At 36.4% G+C, this 22,612-nt stretch overlaps 2 protein-coding genes across 4 annotated transcripts; both read left to right on the forward strand.

Annotated features, from left to right (window-relative positions):
* Positions 1–47: 47 nt before the first annotated feature.
* Positions 48–21,518, forward strand: LOC127855188 (uncharacterized). 3 transcript variants are annotated; one of them, XM_052390601.1, is made up of 10 exons: positions 48–136; positions 8,373–8,525; positions 8,801–8,858; positions 8,892–9,038; positions 11,134–11,387; positions 14,665–14,845; positions 16,294–16,472; positions 16,901–16,960; positions 18,459–18,508; positions 19,068–21,518. In XM_052390601.1, the coding sequence occupies exons 4-10, from the start codon at positions 8,904–8,906 to the stop codon at positions 19,166–19,168; spliced, it is 960 nt and encodes a 319-aa protein (XP_052246561.1). In that variant the 5' UTR covers positions 48–136; positions 8,373–8,525; positions 8,801–8,858; positions 8,892–8,903; the 3' UTR covers positions 19,169–21,518. The 3 variants fall into 3 exon arrangements, with proteins under 3 accessions (XP_052246561.1, XP_052246562.1, XP_052246563.1); XM_052390602.1 differs by having other exon boundaries at positions 136–188; XM_052390603.1 differs by lacking the exon at positions 48–136 and adding an exon at positions 166–248.
* LOC127855187 (micronuclear linker histone polyprotein-like) lies at positions 11,418–14,650 on the forward strand. Its single transcript, XM_052390600.1, has 2 exons — positions 11,418–13,487; positions 13,614–14,650. Exon 1 carries the CDS (start codon positions 11,986–11,988, stop codon positions 13,366–13,368), a length of 1,383 nt encoding a protein of 460 aa, XP_052246560.1. The 5' UTR covers positions 11,418–11,985; the 3' UTR covers positions 13,369–13,487; positions 13,614–14,650.
* Positions 21,519–22,612: the final 1,094 nt, after the last annotated feature.

Below are 22,612 nucleotides of genomic sequence, written 5' to 3' on the forward strand. Positions count from 1 at the left end.
TTTACGGCAAATTTTTTGTTTCCTTACATTGTTGCCAAATTGCCCATACAATACTGACTCGACGGTTAAAAAACACCCCACATTTTTCGGTCAACTTTTTGCCTGAACACCGATTGCGCATTAATTTGCATAGCAGGTGCGTGGTTATTGCTAATGTTTGACGGTTTGAAATTAAATCTTAAGTTCGAGTATGTTTGCAATGTTTAGCACAATTGACTTAATCTAATTTGATAAGATAAGTCTATGATGTAAATATTGTTTTTAATCATTTGGAATAATTTCGTTAGTATGACTCAAATGTGCATAATTTACATGGATCGCGAAATAATGTGACATTTGGAATTGATTCGTCACATGAGATCAGCGACGTTTTGATGAGATGTATTTCTAAGATCACGCATTTTATGCCCCGAAAGTAGTGCATATAGTGATCGGATCGTCTGTCTGTATGCAGGGCCCGCAATCTGTCAAATCCACGGCCGCAATTCGGCCGCATTCCCCCCTGAAAAGTATACTTTTTCCCCTTTTTGGGGGAAAAATTAATATTTTCAAACATACAAAAGTATGAAATAAGCAATGAATATAGTGCACACATGTACAAATGTAATAATTAGAGAGTAACTTAAAAATCCCCCCAAAAGGGAAACGCCGCGAAAATTCCCCCTGCTATGGGTAGCGACCGGCTTCCTTTAAAATGGTTTGAGGGCCCTGGTATGTCTTTCCGTTACACTTTGCTTTTAGGTTTCGAAAATTGCTCATAACCAGAGCTTCAGATAAGGGCCGTATAGTCTTATTTATAAGACCCGCAAAGAATTTAGAGATACTTTTTCAGGGTTTTTTTTTACTAAGAAAGTGACGCCGATATTCGGCGTCTTCCCCTACCAGAATTTTTCCCCTTAAAATAGAATTTCCCCACCAAAAATATCATTTTTCACCAAAATATAATATTTTCTCTCAAAGAAATGTTTATTTTTCCTTGGGGCATTCGACAATTATCCAATTTGCACCATGTACAACAAATTCGCGCTCTCTCTCTCCAGACGAACACACAACATCTGGGAATCCCAGTTATTCTAAATATAGCTCTTAAATAACGTCATGTAAACTGGGCAACTAATCGTAATAATCATGTGACTATTTTACTGGATACCCGTCTTGCGCGAGAAGGGTGTTTCGTCAATTAATTACCGGAAACCAGTCGAATTTTCATCCGGGCTATGTGCAAGCCGAGGTATAAACGTGAAAACAGAAAAAAATGTCTCACAATTAGCGTCTTACACAAACAAAATAAAACATTCGAACTCGGAAGATACTGAATGCATCGAGGCATTTTTTAAGAAAGAATCATCGAAAACCGTTATAACCCAGCAGGATTCCGAGGTAATCAACATCGAACATTGTGAAAGTGAAAGACAATCGGCAGCTGCCGCTCCTTTCCCTTCCAATACTGTAGCAAATCAAGATCGTCAACCCATTCATCATGAAATTGAAATCACAAAATTGACATCGTCCCCCGGCCCCAGTACAAAAATATAGTTCAAAACATTTCCCATTATTAGATCTACACCTGCAACTTTATTTAGGACTTTGACTTTAATACCTGTTAAATGTGTTTAAGAACAAAAAGGACAGAGACAAGTCTCTTTTGATGAGTTATAGACATTGAAATGAACAGTTTTTATTTTTTCCCCTAATATCTCTCTTTCGCACTCTTTTTTTCCCCTTTCACCCAGTGTCCAGCGTCTTCCCCTTTCTCTAAAAAAAAACCCTGTTTTTATATGGGCTAAATTCTTTGGAACGTCTTATCAGGGAAAAGTCAAAAATGTGTTGGAAACCAGAAAGTTTACATTTTCATCAATTTGCGTAAAACTGCAAAATAACATTACCAACTCATTCAGTTTTAGTTCAGAAGTCCATTTTTACCTCAAATATCGTCAAATTGAAGTTGGAAAGGCATAAATTCTTCAGTTAAACTTCTGCTTAAATCGCAAAACAATCACTGACCTGTAGCCATGTCATGAAACTGATTTGAATATGAACCAATCAGAAGAAGGCATTACGGTGTAATGTGTACGCGTAATTTTTTTTAACATGAGCTTTTAACACCTACTTTTACCTAACTAGATCTAGTATGATAATCTTTGTCGATTTAATAAGCATATGTTCAAAACAGATATGGTGCAGTTTCTATTCACTGTTCTAAGTTTCAGCAAGTTTTTATGCATGTCTTTTTCGCACATCTGTCTGTGTTGTTTTATTTACTTACATTCTACGACACGTTACATAGGAGGACGGTATACTGTACGATCTGTATCAAAATTATTTGTGTACAGTATAAAAATAAAAGATGTAATTTATTTCAGAACTTTTTAATTGTCAATTTAGAAAAAAAAACAATGCTAAATTAATCCAGAAAAGTATAACATCGGTTTACTATGTAACGCTCTGCACCACAACAGACGAACGCAAACTGTAGTTTACGCTGTTTATTCTCCCACTTTAAACCAGATGCTTTACATCGAGGTCGTGTTATTGATTTATATCTACACAGCGAGCGAATCGAGAGATATTGAAAAATTAAATAGTGGTTGGATTTACATTGATCAGGCAAGCAAAATTCAAAGTGTCATTACATAATTTCTACGGAACATTATCGAGAAATGAATTATCTACACAGGTATGTGAATATTATTGCAATCAGTTGATATTAAGTGTCTGATATCAGGGCTTGAATGTTGCGCACAAAATCCTTGCGCAACAATATAGACAAAGAAGAAAAACATTCCAACACTTTTTAAATGCTAGCCCGGTTCGACGCTCCAAATATTACCAATATAAAAAGTAGCTTAATATTTGAGAGCGTCAACAAGTTGGACTAAGGGCCGTACAGCCGTAAATACGCCTTTTTTCATGAAGATTTACACAATTGTTTTTATAAACTAGACGTACAATTACGACATTAATATCCAGTTTACGCATTTACGAACAAAATCTGGCCGTACCAAAACGTCTGCATCAGCACGGCATGATTTGTTGGTGTCTAACCTAACGGCGCTTTGCGTTAATTTAAATTACAGAAAAGTTGTAGACTGGGTTCATATATTATTGTCTATTCTGTCGCGTGATTTACTGTAACTTGTAAATCCGTTAAAAACAATATGTCTGCGCGCGCTGGAATGCCGGCTAAACCGAAATCGGTTCAAAACAACACTTTGTTGACATATAATGACTACATACGGTGTCGTCTAACCATCCCGACATTAAATCTGTAAACCCGGAAAAAGACATTCTCGCCCAAATATTAAACGATTTGATTGCATCGGTGGCTTAAAACATTAGAAAACACGATGGGAAACAGATGAGACAGTGAAATAAGTGTCCATTTACTTAGCTTACTAGTTGGCATGTGTTTCCTTGTCAAGAAAAATGAAGGAATAGTATCAGTCATTAATTTTAATGTGTAGTTGTATTTGCATCATAATTCAGAATGGAAAACCCAATACAGTAACTGTATTAGAAACTACATATATTTATTATAATTGCTGCAAATGTTTCTGTAAAGTCAGTTGTACACCCTTCAATATCCATGAACACGGGTAGTACAGTACTACCTGTATTTTTGGATATGGTAGTACAGGTACTTATTGATTTTAAGCGTTACTCCTTTTCTCCTTTTCTTTCTGTCCGTGGCAGTACTGTTACAGGGCTTTTTTCCTTCTTTGGGACCCGCCGAAAATCGGCCCTTTCCCCTCAGATTTTTTTTCCCCTCAGCAGGTAAATTTTTCCCCAGACTTCATTTTTTTCGCCTAAAAAAAAAAAAAAAAAAAATTTTTTTTTTTTAAACTTTAAATACATAAGTTAACCTGATCCAGTGTAGAAAATATAACATATTGCATAATTAAATTATCTGTTGCCTTGATTTTGTTTTAAAAACAGCAAAATATGTTGAATTGATTATTTAAGACTTTCCTTATTTTCCCCAAAATCCGGCGTTTCGCGTGATTTTTTCCCCCAAACTCCGGCATTTTGCGCGATTTTTTTCCCCTCAAAAAAGGCCAGGCCCTTTCCCCAAAATCAGATAAAAAAAACCTGTGTTACTAATTTCACAAATCCTTATCTGGAGCTCTGCATAACTATAGCTAAAGAAACTTCAGCGTACAGTTTATATAGTATTGACAGACCTGTACTACTACGCTGAAGCTAATCCCGTATCGAAAGTCAACCAGAGTCATAACATATTTATGTCACGCTATAAATCAAAGAAAGCTCATTTTCTTGGATACATTTCTACATATATTGGTGAATGAATATAAAATACTGCATCGGGGATTATTTTAAGGTTCAAATGTTTCAAATGCATCTTACAATATACAAAAATAACTCATCAGTCTGAAATTCACAATTTTGACGCCATTGTCGCTTTGTCACGGGACGAGTTTTCATTTAGATACTTTCGGATCGACCTTGACATTATTTGCTGAAATTGTGAACATTACTATCCTTTTCTGAAATCTATTATTTGTAATTAACAACTTACGTCTGGTGGATTAAAAGACTGATTTCAAAGTAAATCAGGTAATTTTAAATATTTTTTACTTTGAGTTTGTTTTTACACTACAATTTGTTTACGAAACAAGAAAGAATAATTTAAAATACCGGGAAATATCATTCTGAATTTGAAAACACTTGAGCACATTGTATGTTACTAAAAATAGAAATAACGTCATATGAGCGTGAAATCTCGGGAGATTTGCATTTCAAGAATGTCTGTCACATAGCTGTTTTTCTCGATATGTTAGAGCAGAAAAGATAAAATTTAAATGTTTAAGATAGTATTTTGTGAAAGAATATATCAGTTAACTGTAAATTTGACCCGTGCGTCAGTCACTTAACATCTCGAGTTCCATGGTAATAAATCCCACTGTGCTCCTAATTGAAATTAATGTTTCAGTATTTGAAACTCGGTCTATAATCGAGGGAATACCCCGGGTGTTGTTTATCTTATCTCATCTCCTCCAATACACATGTCACCTTCTTAATAGTGCGTGCGCACTAACTGGGTAATTAGCAGCAGCGATTACGTGATAATTTATTGACCATCCGATAATTGCAAGTTTTTTTGCTGACTTGCAGACGGCACGGTTAATGTAAGTCGGCAAAAGTAATTAAAGAAAAAACAAAATTGATCAAAGGTCTATTAATTGCGTAGATCCACTAGTAAGTCCAGCCAGTTTTGTCAGTTTCCTAAATCACCGATAATTACGAGTAACACCCATCTTATATAAACTGGAATCTCAGTTCATTTTTTATACTAACATATTTCGGACATGTTTAGTATTCGGATAAACAGTAATAGACAGGGATCATATTTTTTCAGTTTTGTCGGTCCTAGACCGATTGAAGTCATGAAAGACCGATTGAAAATCCCAAAGAGTCGGTCCGAATCTGTTTGCTAAAATTCCCATATCATGAAATCGATTACGCAGTGCACATGCTAGCATACCCTTATTACATTCTTATCTCGAAGGTGTGATAAACCATTCACTGCAGTCTCTAAACCGGTCAGGACCAGTATATTGCTTGTCAGCCGACTTGTATCAGCGTATGACCCCAAACAACGAACACGGTTGTGTATTAGTCAAGCGTGAATAACCCAGTGTCAATATCAATCAATAATTTCACTGGCTTATACCTAGCACACTAATCGGTCCGTAATGTGTGCTCGTCCACGATAAAATTGTTGACAGTTACTTCGGAGATTAAAACCTCGATGTTATCCTCGTGGAAATTGTGCATTTCATGCATGATACAGTCAGAAAACTTTCATATAAACAAAGAAGAAAATTGGATATTCTGCCATAATTGTGGGTGGACCTTATACACTGAAAGCATGCGCTGTAACTAAACAAAACACGCTGATACATTTTCCACCAGCGTAATAATCCGGCAATAAATGAATGAAAGTTGCGTTTTTGATTGACAGAACAGCCGAAAGTTTTTTTTATGGGCGGAACTTCACATAAAATAGTACACAAGAAAAATAATATACATTGTTTAAATCTTTAGTAAAAATCGTGTTAGAATCGGAATAGTTTGTATACTTTATTGTTTGTTGTTGAATAACCCACGACCGGAAGTTAAGATGCGTGGTTTTTAATCACTCGTGCTTCGCACTTGTGATTTAATCCCTACGCATCTTAACTATCGGCCGTGGTTTATTAATCAACAAACTATAACGTACACGAATTGTTTTTCAAATGTTTGGTTTTATTATTATTACACAGACATTTGTTTGGTTCAGTGCATGTTTGTAAGCTAGTATCGAGTCGACAGCGATTTAAAACATAGGTATAGACTTACACAAATTAATAATATTGACAACGATGAAAAGTCAGATAAAACAGTTACCAAAACAACAATGAACAAGCTAATGATAAAACCAATTGAAAAAACTCGTATGTTCCGTTAAAAAAAAATGCTTAAGGCACTTTAACTTGTACATTATTATACCCTATTCATGAATGGCAAAATCAATGGTATATATTTGAACATAATTTGTCATAATTTCGGATAAAAATTTTCGGACACTTTTTCCCCATTTAAATCCAGACCGATTGATGTTGCTGGAAAATATGATCCCTAGTAATAGATATACTAGATGTTCCATGCATTTTGATTGTGTTTTGTTAGAAAAGCTATCATAGGGATGATGATAATATAATGACGGTAAATATGTGATGAAAAGGTGCTACCGGTACATATCTTAAATTACTTAAATGTGTTAAAAGACTTAAATGTTTTAAAAGGAAGTAGATTTTAATTTACCAATTCATTAAAATATGTTGTGTTTTTTATCATGGTATTAATAAAGCAATATAACTTTTAAAGATATTATGTTACTCTTAGAGCATATTTTTATCTAAAAAATTGAATAATACAGACAAAAACACAATAAACGTGCTTCAAAATTTACCCCAGCATTTTTCAATTTGACTCCTCAAAATTTCAGTCCAGGGGTCATTGACTCCTGGTTTTTAAATTCTATTGAAATCCCTGAGGTCTGTCAATACTATATAAACTGTATGCTGAAGTTTCTTTAGCTAATAACTTCTATGTCGCTTCAGATAGCAACTTGATGTTTGGCATGCATGTGTATCTCATGGAGCTGCACGTTTGGAGTGATAAAAGGTCAAGGTCATCCTTCAAGGTCAAAGGTCAAATATATGGCTACAAAGCAGCGTAGAAGGGGGAATTGTGTTTCTGACAAACACATCTCTTGCAGGGCCCTCATTTGACTGTTTTTGGGGCCGCAATTCGGCCCCATTCCCCCCTTAAAATAGTATACTTTTTTCCCCTATATCAGCTTATAATTCCCCCCTCAAAAAAAAGTTTTTGTTTTTTTTACTTTTATACCTAAGTTGCCAGCTGTTATTGTGCTATAAAGCTTTGATTAAATGTATATTTATGTAAATTACATTAAAATATAGCAATTTTAAGTGCTGAATGGTTGGTGAAAAGATCTTCTAAAATTCCCCTTTTCGCCCAAAACGACGCAAAATTCCCCCCCCCCCCCCCCTTTAAGGGCTCCAGCCCCAATCCCAAAGTGAAGCAAGGGCCATGTCTTGTTTTAGCATCGAATTTTTCTCTGCAATTGAACAAATTAAATAATATTTTGCTTATGTTCAGCCAATCTTTAACATAATTTTATGGCCAAAAGGCACGCGGTTTAAGAAAAGATTTGAAGAAAAGTGTGCGCTGTGCAGTTTGCAAACACACACCTGCCAAAATCACTTACACCTTGCTCTACTGTTGTCTACCAATTTAGCCTCAGTAACCCTCTGGTTCTTGCACAAGCTACAAATCTCTTCTTTTTTACACTGTAGGCCAATCTCTAGGCAATCCTGCATTTTACTTCAGTACCATTCGGATTTAGATAATTCTTGAACTCCACAAAGACAGACCTTAAAATTAAATATTAAGTGTGACGTTTGTTCAGGTCCTTTTTTGTGTGCAAAGTTATGGGTCTTGGTCTCTATTAAAAACCGTTAGCAGAAGCAGTGCTCCAGCTAGGCCTATTAAATGGAAAGGCCCTCCCGAATAGTTGCAATAATTTAACTGTCAGCTTTACTGTTGCTGAGAGTAGCAGTGCACTGTCTATTGTCCTCAGGTTTAAAATTTGATCTGCACTGCAAGGGCTAAGGGACACTGATACAGCAAAAACTTATTGATGTTTACCTGTCTTATTATGAGAAAATGACCTGTTTATGACCAAAGGGCCATGGAGTTCAATGTCAGCATCCCTCTTAACTATCTTATTAATATTAATGAGCCAGTTTGTGCATGTAAAACTTGTTAAATACTTATAATTGCAGACGGAATGGCAAGTGAAGGCAGCACACCTGTTAACCTGGACGATTGTTTGTCAAAAGGCAAGAAACTACCATTGAAACAAGTGAAGAAGAAAAGCCAACTCAATATATCAATAGGAAAATTGAAATCCATCTCAAAGCAGCATAATTTTAGCTGTAAGTTTATCCTCACATTAAATACCAATTTTATTTCTTACATTGTGCACTCTATATTAGTGCAAAGGTTTGTCTCAGTTTCTTAGATTGGAATAAACATATTATTTTTTGCACATTCATTAAGCAGAGTACTACTTTTGTTGACTACATGTATATAGGCATATTTAAATGTTCTTAGGCCAGCCGCCTCGATTTTACATATTAAATGCCAACAGTTTTTGCTGGTTTAAAAAAAAACAGCATTTTATAATCCCACATTTCAATTTTTTCACCAGTCTTAAATGCTTCTGTGCAGGGCAAACATTGCGGGCGCTGGCCCAGAGCCTTGCAAAGGCTCGTAAGAGCCTTGCAAAGGCTCGTAATAAGGCTCGTAAGGAGATGCGGAACATGCATAAAGTTAACAAAGATCTGCTGGCCCAGAACCAGGACCTGGTGATCAAGGTCAATCGCCTGAAACAGGTTGCAGGAATGCGAGACGATGAAATTGAGACAGAATTGCAAAAGAGGAACAAGGTAATCTGTTTGTGTTGGGCTTCTTGAGTGTGGCCATCACTTCATGTGGGCTCTTCCCTTCTTTTCTTTTTAGAGCCAAAGCTGTTATATGCTTATAACTTTTACTTGTTTAAAGGCAAATAAAGCTTTTATAGGACTTTGTAGAACAAAATGTAGCTAGATTTATTTTTTAGATTTCATCATTTTGTTCAACTCCCATCCAGCTCTATATTATATATACATGTATGTTATAAAATATAAATATTGAAAACTCTTTTATCCTCAATTTTTAAGCATTTGTAAGTAAAACAAAAGCACTTATTTCCCAACTTTAGTCAAAATGCCATGATTTTTCACAATCCAAAGAGAGCCGGCCCCATTCCCTAAATAGTGAAAACAATGCCAAGTTTTTCCAAATGCAGATTATGTCAAAATGTAAAAAGCCATTATGTATTTTTTGTTAATATTCTCATAGGATTTTAAGATGAATAATGCAAATTTGTAGGAGGTTTTAAGTTCACTCTGGAATGGTTAATATTGACTTCAACCTTTACAATGCTGTGGATGGTAAGTTATTAATATACATTTTTACAAAGACCATAAAATGATCACAAAAATGCAACATATATGTATAGCAAACAATACTGCCCTAACCTGAGTTGCAAACTATTGTGGAAATATAAGATATAAGCAGGGTTTTTTTGGCCCGATTTTATAGCCGAAATTCGGCTATGTTCCCAATCCCAAAAATCCCTGAACCCCCCCCCCCCCCATTTTTTTTTTTTTTTTTTTTTTTTTTAAGATCATCTCACAAATGACCACCACACCCTCACACTATACCCCCCCCCCACCCCACCCCCCCCCCCAATTTTTTGTTTGAAACGGTAAAAAAACACAAATATTTATTTGTATTATTTTATGTTTGAAATACCGTCCAACCATCGCACCCAAGAATCCCCCCACCCCACCCCCCTCCCCCACCCAATTCCCCCCCCCCCCTAATTTTTTTTTTTTTTTTTTTTTTTTAAGATCATCTCACAAATTACCATCACACCCTCACACTATACCCCCCCACCCCACCCCCCCTTTTTTTTTTGAAACAGTTAAAAAAACAAATATTTATATTATTTTATGTTTGAAATACCGTCCAACCATCGCACCCAAGAATCACCCCACCCCACCCCCCTCCCCCCACCCAATTCCCCCCCCCCCCTAATTTTTTTTTTTTTTTTAAGATCATCTCACAAATTACCATCACACCCTCACACTATACCCCCCCCACCCCTACCCCCCATTTTTTTTTTTTTGAAACAGTTAAAAAAGACAAATATTTATTTATATTATTTTAGGTTTGAAATACCGTCCAACCATCGCAACCAAAAATCCCCCCCCCCCCCTCGAATTTTTTTTTTTGCATTTTTGCATTTTTTTCGCATTTTTGGAAGATAATGTAATAAATGTCCACACCCCCACACTATACACCCCTCTTCACTCCACCCCTCCCTCCTTTGAGATTGAAAATGAGAGTCCCTTCACCTTTAAAAAGAAAATAGATGAGCGGTCTGCACCCGCAAGGCGGTGCTCTTGTTTAGAAAGAAGTGTCTAATGCGTATTTTATCTCAATTTTAATTCAATTACATCTAACAAAGTATTATTTGATTTTGTTGTTTTAATTTGAATGATTATAAAGAGTTTTGTAAAATTTAGTATTTCCCTAATCAGTGGACTTTTGGTGTGGAAAAAAAAGGCTAATGAATTTATTTTCCCAATTTCATGTAAATGCCGATAAAATTCCCAATTCCAAAGCCATGGGCTATCTTCCCAAAAAGTGGAAAAAAAACCCTGATATAAGTCAATGAAGGACTAAAACATGGCAGCCCAAGTTCAACATTATTTTTTTAAAGAAACAATCAAACTGCATTCATTTTGAAAAGCATTTATTACAGTATAAAATTACTCCAGTCTGTTCAGGTATTATGCTGCTCATCATTATATTAGGGTTGGAAATGAAGCCTTTTAAATTTCTTAAATTTCAATAGATTTTTCAAGAGACTACAGATGCGTCAAAGTGTGAATGGTGAAGGGTTAATTAAGCAATCCATTGACTTGATTGTAGCAAATGATGCAGTCCCTTAAGAAGCTTTGTGAGGATGCATCCCGCATCTACGACGTGTGTGTGGAGCAGAGCAGGCGTAGTACAGGAATAGGGGAGGGGCGTGGATCGTCTATGGGGGCAGGAGAGGACAGGCAGGCGTCTTCTAATGGCGGGGAGGAGGGGCCTGTCTCGTCAACAGCCGGAGAGGATGGGCCGGGCCTGTCCATAAGAGACACAGTGCTGGTAAAAGATGCTGTACAGTCAGGTCCTAGGAGGTGGGTTATTACTTTTGGGACTTTTGATTGTCACTTTGGTCTTCTAAGGTTTCAATGCAGTCGTTTGAAGGGCCAATGAAGGCACAAGCCTACCAAACTTATTTTTACAAAACATGTATGAAAATGAAACAGTTATTTGTTAGCTTTTACATTTAAACACATTGAATGAAATATCTTCATGAATTCAATAAGAATAATTTGCAACATGATAAGTATTACCATTTCTGAAATAAATATTTTGACAATGTTTTAGATAACACTAGAGAAATGTTTTGTTTCATGAAAAACCTTGATGTAAGGTTGCACAACAAGTAGTCTTATGAAAATGCAGTTGTCCTAAAGCAAAGGTTCAAAAAGCACTGAAATTAAGAAAAATGAGAAAGTTTCCAAGACAAATGCAGTTGTTTCAAAAAATACCAAACAGGTTGATGACATTTTGCCTGAAAAAGTGGCAAATGTTGATGCTGACTCAGAAACCGACATCAGTTTATTTGGGTTTGGCAGAAATTTTGCTTCCGAGCTTGTTTCAGGATCACCAATTATCAGTAACAAAATCGAGGACAAGTCAGTTCCTGCAACCAAGTCAAAAAGTGAAACTATGAACAAACATTCTGAAAAACAATCAAATGAAAAATTGCGTAGAGAAACCTTTGTTTTACCACAGCCTGCTGCTGCAGTTATACAAGAGATGGAAGTGCAGTCTTCAAAAGATAAAAGCAAAGATAGCCTGGAGCAAAAACCTTTTGAAACAAGCAAACCGACTCAGAAATTATCTCAATCAGCATTATCATCATCATTGTCTAGAATTGACAAGAAAATGCCTTCTTCATCAAAGGAACAGAAAGCTCCAGAAAAATCTAAACCAGTAGCTGTTATTCAAGAGCAAACTTACAGTGCAGTCTCTAATCCCTTTAAACCTATCAAATGCTTATTATTGAGCTCACCACCTGTGCCTTACCAGAAAACCAGCGAAGAACCTTCTATCGATAGCAGGGCCTTTATCGCTTCATTGAGACAATCTTCTGAAACAGCTTTCCAGAGGTCACCATTGCCGGAGCCTCGTTTCTCATATGAGCCAACCATGATCTTTAATTCTGATATGGAATTTACAGAAATTTTTGATTCAAGTAAACTACCAAGCTTTAATAAATCTGATAAAGTAAGTCCAAATATTCCAGAGTCCACCCCAGAATATTCCAATACATTAGCAAAACCAGTGCAAGATCTAACTAACAAGGAAGTCTCTAATGCTAAAGACATGGAGAGTCATGAGTTTCTGAAGCCATCTAGCAAACATATACCTAAAGCTGCAAAAGAAAAACCTTCAAAAAGCAAAACATCTTCTAAGCCTATTGAGGAAGTCACAGTTGTGGATACATTGGATGGACCATCAGTGGAGGTCCGAAGTAAGAAACCGGGTGTCTTCACATTTAATGTCGGTAGGAAAGAAGCGGATGGCACAAGGAAAGCTGTGCCAGAAGAAACAACAAGCAGGGCTAGATCAAAGAAGGCAAAAGCGGTAACGTCAGAAAAGACTGAAGAGAGAAGGACTGGTGAGGATCGAGACATGTTTAACTTTGGCGACCGTAGTCCAACAATTCCCTTGGACAAACTTGTGAAACCAGTGACCAAGAGCGTGTATGACCTCTCCATTAATGAATCAGTGGTGCAGACGGGCAGTCTCCATTCTTTAAGGGATAATAAGAAGACTCCAGCTCTTCCTGAGGCCAAGCCTGATGAATGTATCTACTATTTACCGATGCCAAAAGGCAGTCCAGAAGATAAACCAGCTGCCTCTAAGTCTCGTTCACGCTCCAAATCTAACACACGGTCTAAGTCAAAAACACGACACAAATTAGGAGAAAATGACGAGGATGATGATGACTGGGTGCCAGGAAAATCAAGAGCTCGTGCACGTTCTGCAAGTAGATCAAGGACAACTTTTGATCTGAATGAACCAGTGGCACCTAGAAGGGGGTAGATCCAGATCCAGAGTAAGAAAGTCTAGTGAATCTTTAGCGGCAGATAAAAACAATGCAGATGAAGAAAGAGATGAGATAGAAAAAGATGACAGCAAGAAAGAAGTTGAGGGTGGGAGAGGTCGCTCCAGATCTCGAGCAAGAAAACCAGATCTTGTTGAAGGTTGTAAAAATTCTAACCCAGATGAAGTAATCCGAAATGAGATGGAAAAAGATGACAGCAAGAAAGAAGTTGAGGGTGGGAGAGGTCGCTCCAGATCTCGAGCAAGAAAACCAGATCTTGTTGAAGGTTGTAAAAATTCTAACCCAGATGAAGTAATCCGAAATGAGATGGAAAAAGATGACAGCAAGAAAGAAGTTGAGGGTAGGAGAGGTCGCTCCAAATCTCGAGCAAGAAAACCAGATCTTGATGATGATTGTAAAAAGTCTAACTCAGAAGAAGTAATCTGCTCTAAGTCTAGACCTGGAAAAAATGCTAAAGAGGATGAGATTGACATTGATGCTGATGAATTAGAAGTGACACAGCTGGAAAGAAAAAGCAGGTCAAAGTCTATTCAGAAAAGGAAAACATATGTACTTGATAATGTTGAAGAAGACAAAAAAGAGAGGACCCTAAATAATAAGCTTGTTGCAGAATCACCTGATGTTAAGAAGAGTCAACAGACTAGAGTTAAGTCAATCATTGTTGTTAATTCTGATAATGAAAGTTCTGGGTCAGACAACAGTGATAAGAGAGCTATAGCGGAAACATTTTGTATAGGTGACAGTGATTCTGATAATGTGAAGGAAGCAACTTTAAGTAAAGCAACACAACCCTCTTGTAAGAAATCTGTTACCGAAAAAGTCCTGATGGTAGAAAGCGAAACTGAAAGTGAAGCAAAGAGCTCAGTCGCAAATGAAAAATCCAGGGAAATTGAAGAGTTGAGTATTAAAGTGCCAGATAATTTCATCACCAAAGGCATATTTTGGGTACCTTTGTGCAAGAGTTTCTCTGTCCATAATAAAAGAAAGTTGTTGGAAAAGTCCAGATTAATGTAATTACCTCATTGCTATTGAATTTCTTTCCATTCCTTCTCAAGAACATCTCAGACAATTAACAGTCAACAAATGTTTTAACAAAACTTCTCCGTCAATGCTAATGCTTTGTTAGCGTTTAATCTTGTTTTCAATTTAAGTCTGTGGATTTGTAAATTTTGAAACATGTATCTTTTAACCTGTTCTAATCCTCACAACAATCAATTAATAATGATGACCATGTGTACAACCACCAGATGCTCACTCAGTGCTGAATGTTTCAGTGTTCCCTTGAAGACACCGGCCATGTGTGAGGATACAGTAGCCTCCAAGAAGGGTGCTACAAAGTCCTCCAGGAAAGGCAAGAGCACCAGCAAGCGGCCACCTAATCAAAACTCGGCTGGGGTGGACGAGGGGACACCGAAGGCTAAGAAGTCAAAGGCCAGTGCAGAAAACCCCTCTGAGGTGAGAACAGGGACGGTTATCTTGCTTGTTCAGTTGTTGAAATTAGCCCCGAGACTGAATTCATGTATGAGGTAACATTCTAGAAAAGGGAAGTGTTGTAATTCACCAATTCTTTCTCGAACAATAATATGTGGGGAAAAAAGATGGAAAAGCATGTTATGTTCGGTGTGATAAGGTATGGCTTTAGAAATAATCTTCATTTGAGTATTGTCTTTAAGGTTTTATTGAATTACACTCTACCTACACAAGTTCTAGAAGTAAATCCAAGTGATAAACATCAGGGGTTGAAGAATTTTTCCAGAGCCACTCGCCCTGCAGGGCGAGTAGGCCTGACAATCCACTCGCCCTTCACTTTAATCTACTCGCCCTGCATTAAAAAAAGATATATCTATGTTTATAGTTATGATCAACCAGAATCTTTTAAACCTACTTAACATAGTGACACTAAACTGCAAACAAATTAACTACATTATCTGATGGATTATATTTGCTTTCCTTACGTTTTCTGCACCTCTTTACTTTTCTCAATTCTTTCCGCTGCTCGTTTTGACGACCTTTCTAATTCTTTCTGTTCCCTGTTGCCACCACCTTGCAGATATTTTAAAATAGAACCCTTTTCCATTTTAATATTTCAGACGAACTTTTACTGAAAGACACGCTTGATTGACAAACGGTTACAATATGGTCAATTTTGCTTAAGGCTTCTGATCACGAAATTCGGATTCTGTTTATTAATAAAAATAATCTTTTTTTTTTAATTAAATATAAGAAGTGTTATAATTAACCAGTGATGTATTATTTTTTTATTGATATTTACATTAAAATTCACGGAATGACCAATATATTGAACAGTTTTATTCACTTTTAAACAATAAGCTAAGAGCACTGACAGCGACGAAAAGAGAGCAGCCGATTTCGAGAATTATTTTTACTGTGCCCGTGACATCATTTTTTAATTGTCAAAACGAAAGTGCAGTTTCTTTGTGTACTAAACGTATTGTTTGTTCTTTCGAAAAATTGTTCGCAATTTGTATCGATGTGGAAGGATTTCTGGAACTAAATTTATATTTCTCAACTTGAAAAACAGCACTCGTCTGGTCGGTCGAGTATTTAACAAATTTTACTCGCCCGACCGTCAACTACACTTGCATTTGCGAGCAGTCGAGTGGATTCTTCAACCCCTGAACATATTAATATCTTAACAATTGATGACATGTTACTGCATGGCGTACTCTTCCATTTGCCAAATAAGCAAATAGCTAGATATTGACTAATTAGACAAAAGAAATTTCTATTTCGATACATTTTCTTCATAAAAACCTATAAAATGGCTGAAATGACAACAAATTTGCAATAGCATGGCATATTTTGGCTAAAGAAAACTTGGAGCCAGGGGAGGCCTTTTACTGGATGGCAAAATTCATACCCATATACCTGCTATGTTCCAGTCTGATAAAGCTGTGCTAAAGAAGAGGCTCACGATGATAATGAACTCAAAGGCTGCTAGTACCCAGGACAGGAAGAATGAAGCCCCTTTAAGGGTAGCTGATTTGGACAGGACTGTAGAGGAGAACCCAGTTCTTCAGGACCTGCAAATGGAACCAATCCACGATGATGATGATGACAGGTTTGTTGAGAGTTTATATGAGTTGTGTGATTTGAAACTGAGTCTTATGAATTATGACTTTGGTCAGCTATAAAGTCACGCATGATCTCATGAGTTAGGACTTTTGCATACTGTCATGTTGCGATGCTCCAGTGTGTTTTCAGGGAGTAATCGCCCCTTCATGATATCATTTTTCCACACAATTAAACCATGCATCAGCAAAAGGCATCATCAGGGAACAAATGCCAGTTTTGCTGACAATCTTTTGTTGCCAATTGTTTATGTGTGTAGGATGGCTCAACATTGTAATATTTATTTTATAAGTCATAATTCTTTGATGTTTTGAACAAAAAATCATTCCATAGAAATCTATTTAGAGTATATTTTTTTCATTTCTAAAAATACTTTCGCAGCCAAATAGACACTTGGTTGGAATGGTTTGTTTTCAGTGATCGGAAGCATCGAAGGAACAGGAATCCAGTGAGCTATGTGCCCAAACCTCTGAATGCGTAAGTGTCATGCCCCTCACTTGAAAATGTTAGAATCACTAAATGCCGTTGAATACATTACCGGTACTCAATTGTTGGCTTGATATATATATCTGTAGCTATCTTATGAATTATACAAAATTAAGTATTGTTCATTTGTTGTTTTAGAATTTAATACTAATATAATTCAAACTAGAAATGGCGCGGCAAAGGCTGAAGCGTATCCCCACGCCGCATGTTTGACCCAGGGTTGGTAATGGGGTCATGCATAGTTGAGATTGACTGTATTGTCATAAGAGATGTTCAGTATCAATTTGAAGTAAATCGGTGTAGAAATGAAGAAGTTAATGTAAAATAACCTAAAATAATGAGTGAAAATCTCTGACCCGGCCCCACCCCAACCCCCATAACTTTTGACCCAGGGGTCAGATCAAAATTCCAAATAGTGCACTGTTGCACATATGCTCATAGCTACCATGTGTGTAAGTTTCAAGGTTCTAGTGCTAACAGTGTAGGAGGAGATAGTGGCCAGGACGGACGGACAGACGGCAGAAATAACCACATAATAGATTTCAAAATCTAAACCCGGACCCTAAGGTCAAGGTCACAGGGGTCAAAAATTGTATGCGCATGGAAAGGTCTTGTCCAGATACACATGTGTACCAAATATGAAAACAATATCTGAAGGGACACAGACGTTATGAGCTTTTTTTGAATCGCGGTTGCAGATTTTGAAACCTGAATGCGGACCCCAAGTTAAAAAATTCATATACATGGAAAGGTGTTGTCCAGATACACATGTGTACCAAATATGAAAGCAATATCTGAAGGGACACAGCCAGTATGAGCCTTTTTGTAATCGCGGTCGCAGATTTCGAAACCTGAACGCTGACTTAAAAAAAAAAGTTCAAGGTCACAGGGGTCAAAAATTTTATGCGCATGGAAAGGTGTTGTCCAGATACACATGCATACCAAATATGAAAGCAATATCTGAAGGGGCACAGTATTTATGAGCCTATTTCGAATCGCGGTCGCAGATTTTGAAACCTGAAAGCTGACTTCAAGTTCATTGTCGAGGTCACAGGGGTAAAAAAATTGTATGCGCATGGAATGGTGTTGTCTAGATACACATGTGTACCATTAATGAAATAGTTATTTGAAGGGCCACAGTAGTTATGAGCCTTTTTCGAATCGTGGTCGCAGGAAAATCTCTGTTCTGGCCCCACTCCAACCCCCATAACTTTTGACCCAGGGGTCATATCAAAATCCGTCGCACATATGCTCATAGCTTGCATGTGTGCAAGTTTCAAGGTTCTAGTGCTAATAGTGTAGGAGGAGATAGTGGCCAGGATGGACGGGCGGACGGACAGATGGCGGAGATAACCACATGATCCCCACCTTTTCTTTGAAAAGCGTGGGGATAATTGAGCAAATTCGGTAGAATGATTTTGGACATGATTAAGGAAAGTACTTTCAGTTTTCAGAGAGTTTTGTGCCTAAAAGGATTGTTTTCTTGCAGAAAACTTCGGCAGGGGGATCAGGGTGTAGAAAATGGGAATTCAAACAAAGGTAATTTTAAGGATTTATTAATATATACTATATATAATATATAATCATTTTCTTAATATAACAAAGTATATAACTTGCATTAGTTACACAATCTCATTGTCTCCACAATTTATGCGCAGTTTTGTTAGTGTACCTTGTCTTTTATAAGTTAAATTAAATGAATTCAAATTTTGATTGGAATATTCTTTGATGAAACATAATTCCAAAACGGAAACTCATGATGGCATGTTCATACACTATATGAGCCCCATCATGGGAAAATAGGTCTTATGCCATATGCTGCCAGCGTAGTAGATGAGGACCTGTCAGGTCTTGCATTCCTTTATAGCACACATTGTATATCCTGACCAAGCATTGCAATTGTGCTGGCTTGTCTTGAGCAATGCTGTACAAATATGGCAAAAGACCCATTTTGGCATTACACAAATATGTATTATTTCATGTATCATAAATATTGTATGTATCATTGAGGTTGACATGTGAAAAGTGGTCAATGAATTCATGTTTTCTACCAATGATTGTCACACAGAACTCTAAATAATTTAATGTTCATTTGCAGTGAAGGCCGTGATCTCGAGACAAGCGATTGCTCGTAAGACTTGTGTCCCCAAAGTGAGCAGAGACGACAAGGAGAATGTGGATCAGACGAAAACCAAGTAGAATGGAACACTATGTTGTGATGCACTGAACAATAGCATGGCTGCAGACAAAATCAAGCAGACAGAAACCTTATGTAACGAGATTCTTAAAAAACAAGTATTATAAGTGGATTGGAAACTTATTTATAGATATGATAAGTTTAAGGTATAAGACTACAACTAATAAAAAGAAGTATGCCATATGACATACAGCAAAAAAAATATGTGGTGTGTATGTTGCTGTATTTGTAAAGTGTCTTCAAAGCATCTTCAACTCTCCTGTGAATTACTTATATGTTGTCTTGAACTTCTGTAAATATTTTGTGCATGTTTTCATGGTAAAGACTTGTCATTGTAACGTTGTATAAAGACGAGAGCACATCATCGTACCAAACTGTGTAAATAGATCATTTAAATAGTAGTCTATATGTATTTATATTTGTATGTTTACAGTGTGGATGCGGTGCAAAATTATATATTTGATTTAATTCAGGTTAATGTATATACTTGAGGGTATTTGAATTTCTCCTCTTTTGTTCTGTTGATCACAATGTCCCAGAGTAGTCAGCATGTTGTCTTGGGGTGTCATCTACATTTTGTCTTGGGGTGTCATCTACATTTTTCAATAAATGAAAATAAATATAATACTATAGACATGTTTAGCTCTCCTGAGTCTGAGGTGGCGATGTGGTCACCCCATGTGGGGTGTTGGGTGGTCGATGTTATAATCTTTTAGCTGGTTTACCACTCTTTAGGTCATAATTTAATCTGATCCCAATGAACATTGGTCAGAATTTTTTTCAGGACAAAATCAAGGTAGTTTAAATCTTGGTCGGTACGAATAGAAATTAGATCACCATGTCTTATCTTTAACAAAAAATGCTTGCCACTCTGAAGGGCAATATTTATAACTCAAGCTTGATTTAACTAGGTTGTTATCTTGACAATATCTAGGCGAATATTGAAAATGGGTCCAGAGTGTCAAAAAACAAAGTCACAAGGTAAAACCTTAAAACATGAGAGGCCATATTATTGACTCGGACTTCATTAAACTTGGGCATAATGTTAATCTTTACAATATAAAGGCCATGTTTTAATCTGGTTCAAGTAAGGTCACATTGTCAAGTCGTCAACAATTGATGTCCCTGAACTAAGATGAGAGCTAAAGGGCCCTCTTGCTAGATATCCAAGTGTGTATTATTGTGTGGAATTTGTTTGTTTGATCATATGATATATGCATTTTCAAGTTTTTTTCTAAATGTAGACACTTAAACATTTTTTTCAGAAGATATTTAACCATTTCCCACTCAGAAGCAAAGTGAAAATGGCTATGTGCAAACAGCATAAAACCATAACAGCATGCGAGTGACTCGCAGTCTGTTTAAGTTTTATTCTGTTTGCTGTTCATCAGTATCTCAGGTTAGGAAATGAAGCTTTATAAACTTGAATCTAGTTAGAAGAATCTTAATTAACTTAAACTTTTTAAGGGACTACAAATGCATCAAAATATGTATCTAAGTGGTAAAGGGTTAAATAATATATATATTTTCCTTGTTTTATTTGTCACTTTATTAGCAGAGATGTTTGTTTGTATTTATTTATGTGTACTTTCCTTCAATTTATTTTCAACTATAATTTGTTTTAATCTTTCAATTATAATTTGCTTTATATACATTGCATCTTTCATTCAATTCTTTTGATGTTTTAATGCATACCAAGTCAACCCAAATGTACCTTCTACATGTATATAGATAAGTCTAGTTAAGTTTTTGTGCACAAAATGCATTACCTGACGTTTGTGAAAGGTCAAAACTAGAACATATGTTAAACAATTACAAATACTTCCATGTAAAAAATAACTGGTTTTCTAAAGACCAAGTTATTACATTTTTAAAATGGATCTATGTGCATAAAGTTTGTTTTTTTTTGTTTATCTATTATTCTTAATAGGCTTTACCTATTGTCCTTAATACAATCTCTCCCGTTTCTTATTTTTGATTGTCACAATGTCATGTTAACTTTCCTGTGTGTTTGGGCTGTCATGAGTGAAAAGACATTTGTTTTTGTGCAGAAGAAAGATTGTTTAATTGACTGAGGATCTTGTTGTCATGTTTTGATAGCTATTGCTGTTGTTTTCACATCATGTTTTGTGTATAACATGTTCTACACCTTGGCATCAAATTGTTTGCCTTGTGGAATTTGATTAATATCTAACAAAAATAAACTTTATTTGAGCTGGGTTATATGTTGTAGCTCCAAATAGTGACTGATTAATAACTCTACTGACTGGATGTACAAAATATACCAGGGTATTTTGTTTTTGGCCAATATCAGTGTAGAGGTATAATAAATGAGATTATATTGTGTGGTAATGGACATTTATTCATTATTACATTTTTGTAGAGTCTGCTTTTGAAAAACTGCCACAATAGTTGAAAGTATGTGCATGCCGTGATGGACATGATCATTCATTATGCAATTTAAAAAGATGGATATGGCATGTAGCATGTAAACCAGTAAATATGGAGTATCACATATTAAGACAAATGTCCATAGCTCAAATGCTGAGATGATTGGGATAATATTACTCTGCGGTACTGTAACGTCATCATCATGCTATGTTCACCATCTGGAGGAAGTATGAAGCTGTTAAGTCACACGTCTTAGCCCAAACATCACAGTCAAACTTAAAGATTAAATTAAGGTCTAACATAGCTTAGTATACTATTACTTTTTCATTCATTGCACTCTTTAAAAATATTCTGCCACACAGGTTATCCATTTGGTAACGTAGTGTTACATGCAAGGCTGATGTCAGTTGCTTACAAGCGAAGGTCATGACTCTTCAAAAAGTGTCCATGCTTAAAATATGGGCATGAAAAAGCTTACACAGACTGTGCCTTAAGTGGAAAACACAATTTAAAAGAAGCACACCTAAAACAGTTGAGAAGCCATGAATGCCTGTGTTTCAAGTTCACAATCATTTTTATACACCGTTTTGTCAAAACGGAACATATTATAGTTTCACCCTTGGCGGGCGGCGTCCACAGCAGTTTCCGCTCGCTAATTCATATAGTTTTCATCCTATCTTCACCAGACGTGGTCAGAGGTTGTATCTAGACAATATCTAAGTCAAGTTCGAATATGGGTCATGCTGGGTCTAAAACTAGATCAGAGGGTCACTTAGTGCTTTTCAAGGATTAAGCATGGTGTCTGCTCTCTAATTGAAGTAGTTTTTATCCGATCTTCACCAAATTTGGTAAAAAGTTGTATCTAGACAATATCTAGGTCAAGTTCGAATATGGGTCATGACAGGTCAAAAACTAGGTCACAAGGTCACTTAATTTTTTGAGCATGGTGTTTGCTCACTAATTGAAGAAGTTTTCATCCGATCTTCACCAAATTTGGTCAGAAGTTGTATCTTAATGATACCTAGGTCGAATTCAAATATGGGTCATGCTTGGTC

This window comes from Dreissena polymorpha, chromosome 13 (genome assembly GCF_020536995.1).
Source record: "Dreissena polymorpha isolate Duluth1 chromosome 13, UMN_Dpol_1.0, whole genome shotgun sequence".
Lineage (NCBI taxonomy): Eukaryota > Metazoa > Mollusca > Bivalvia > Myida > Dreissenidae > Dreissena > Dreissena polymorpha.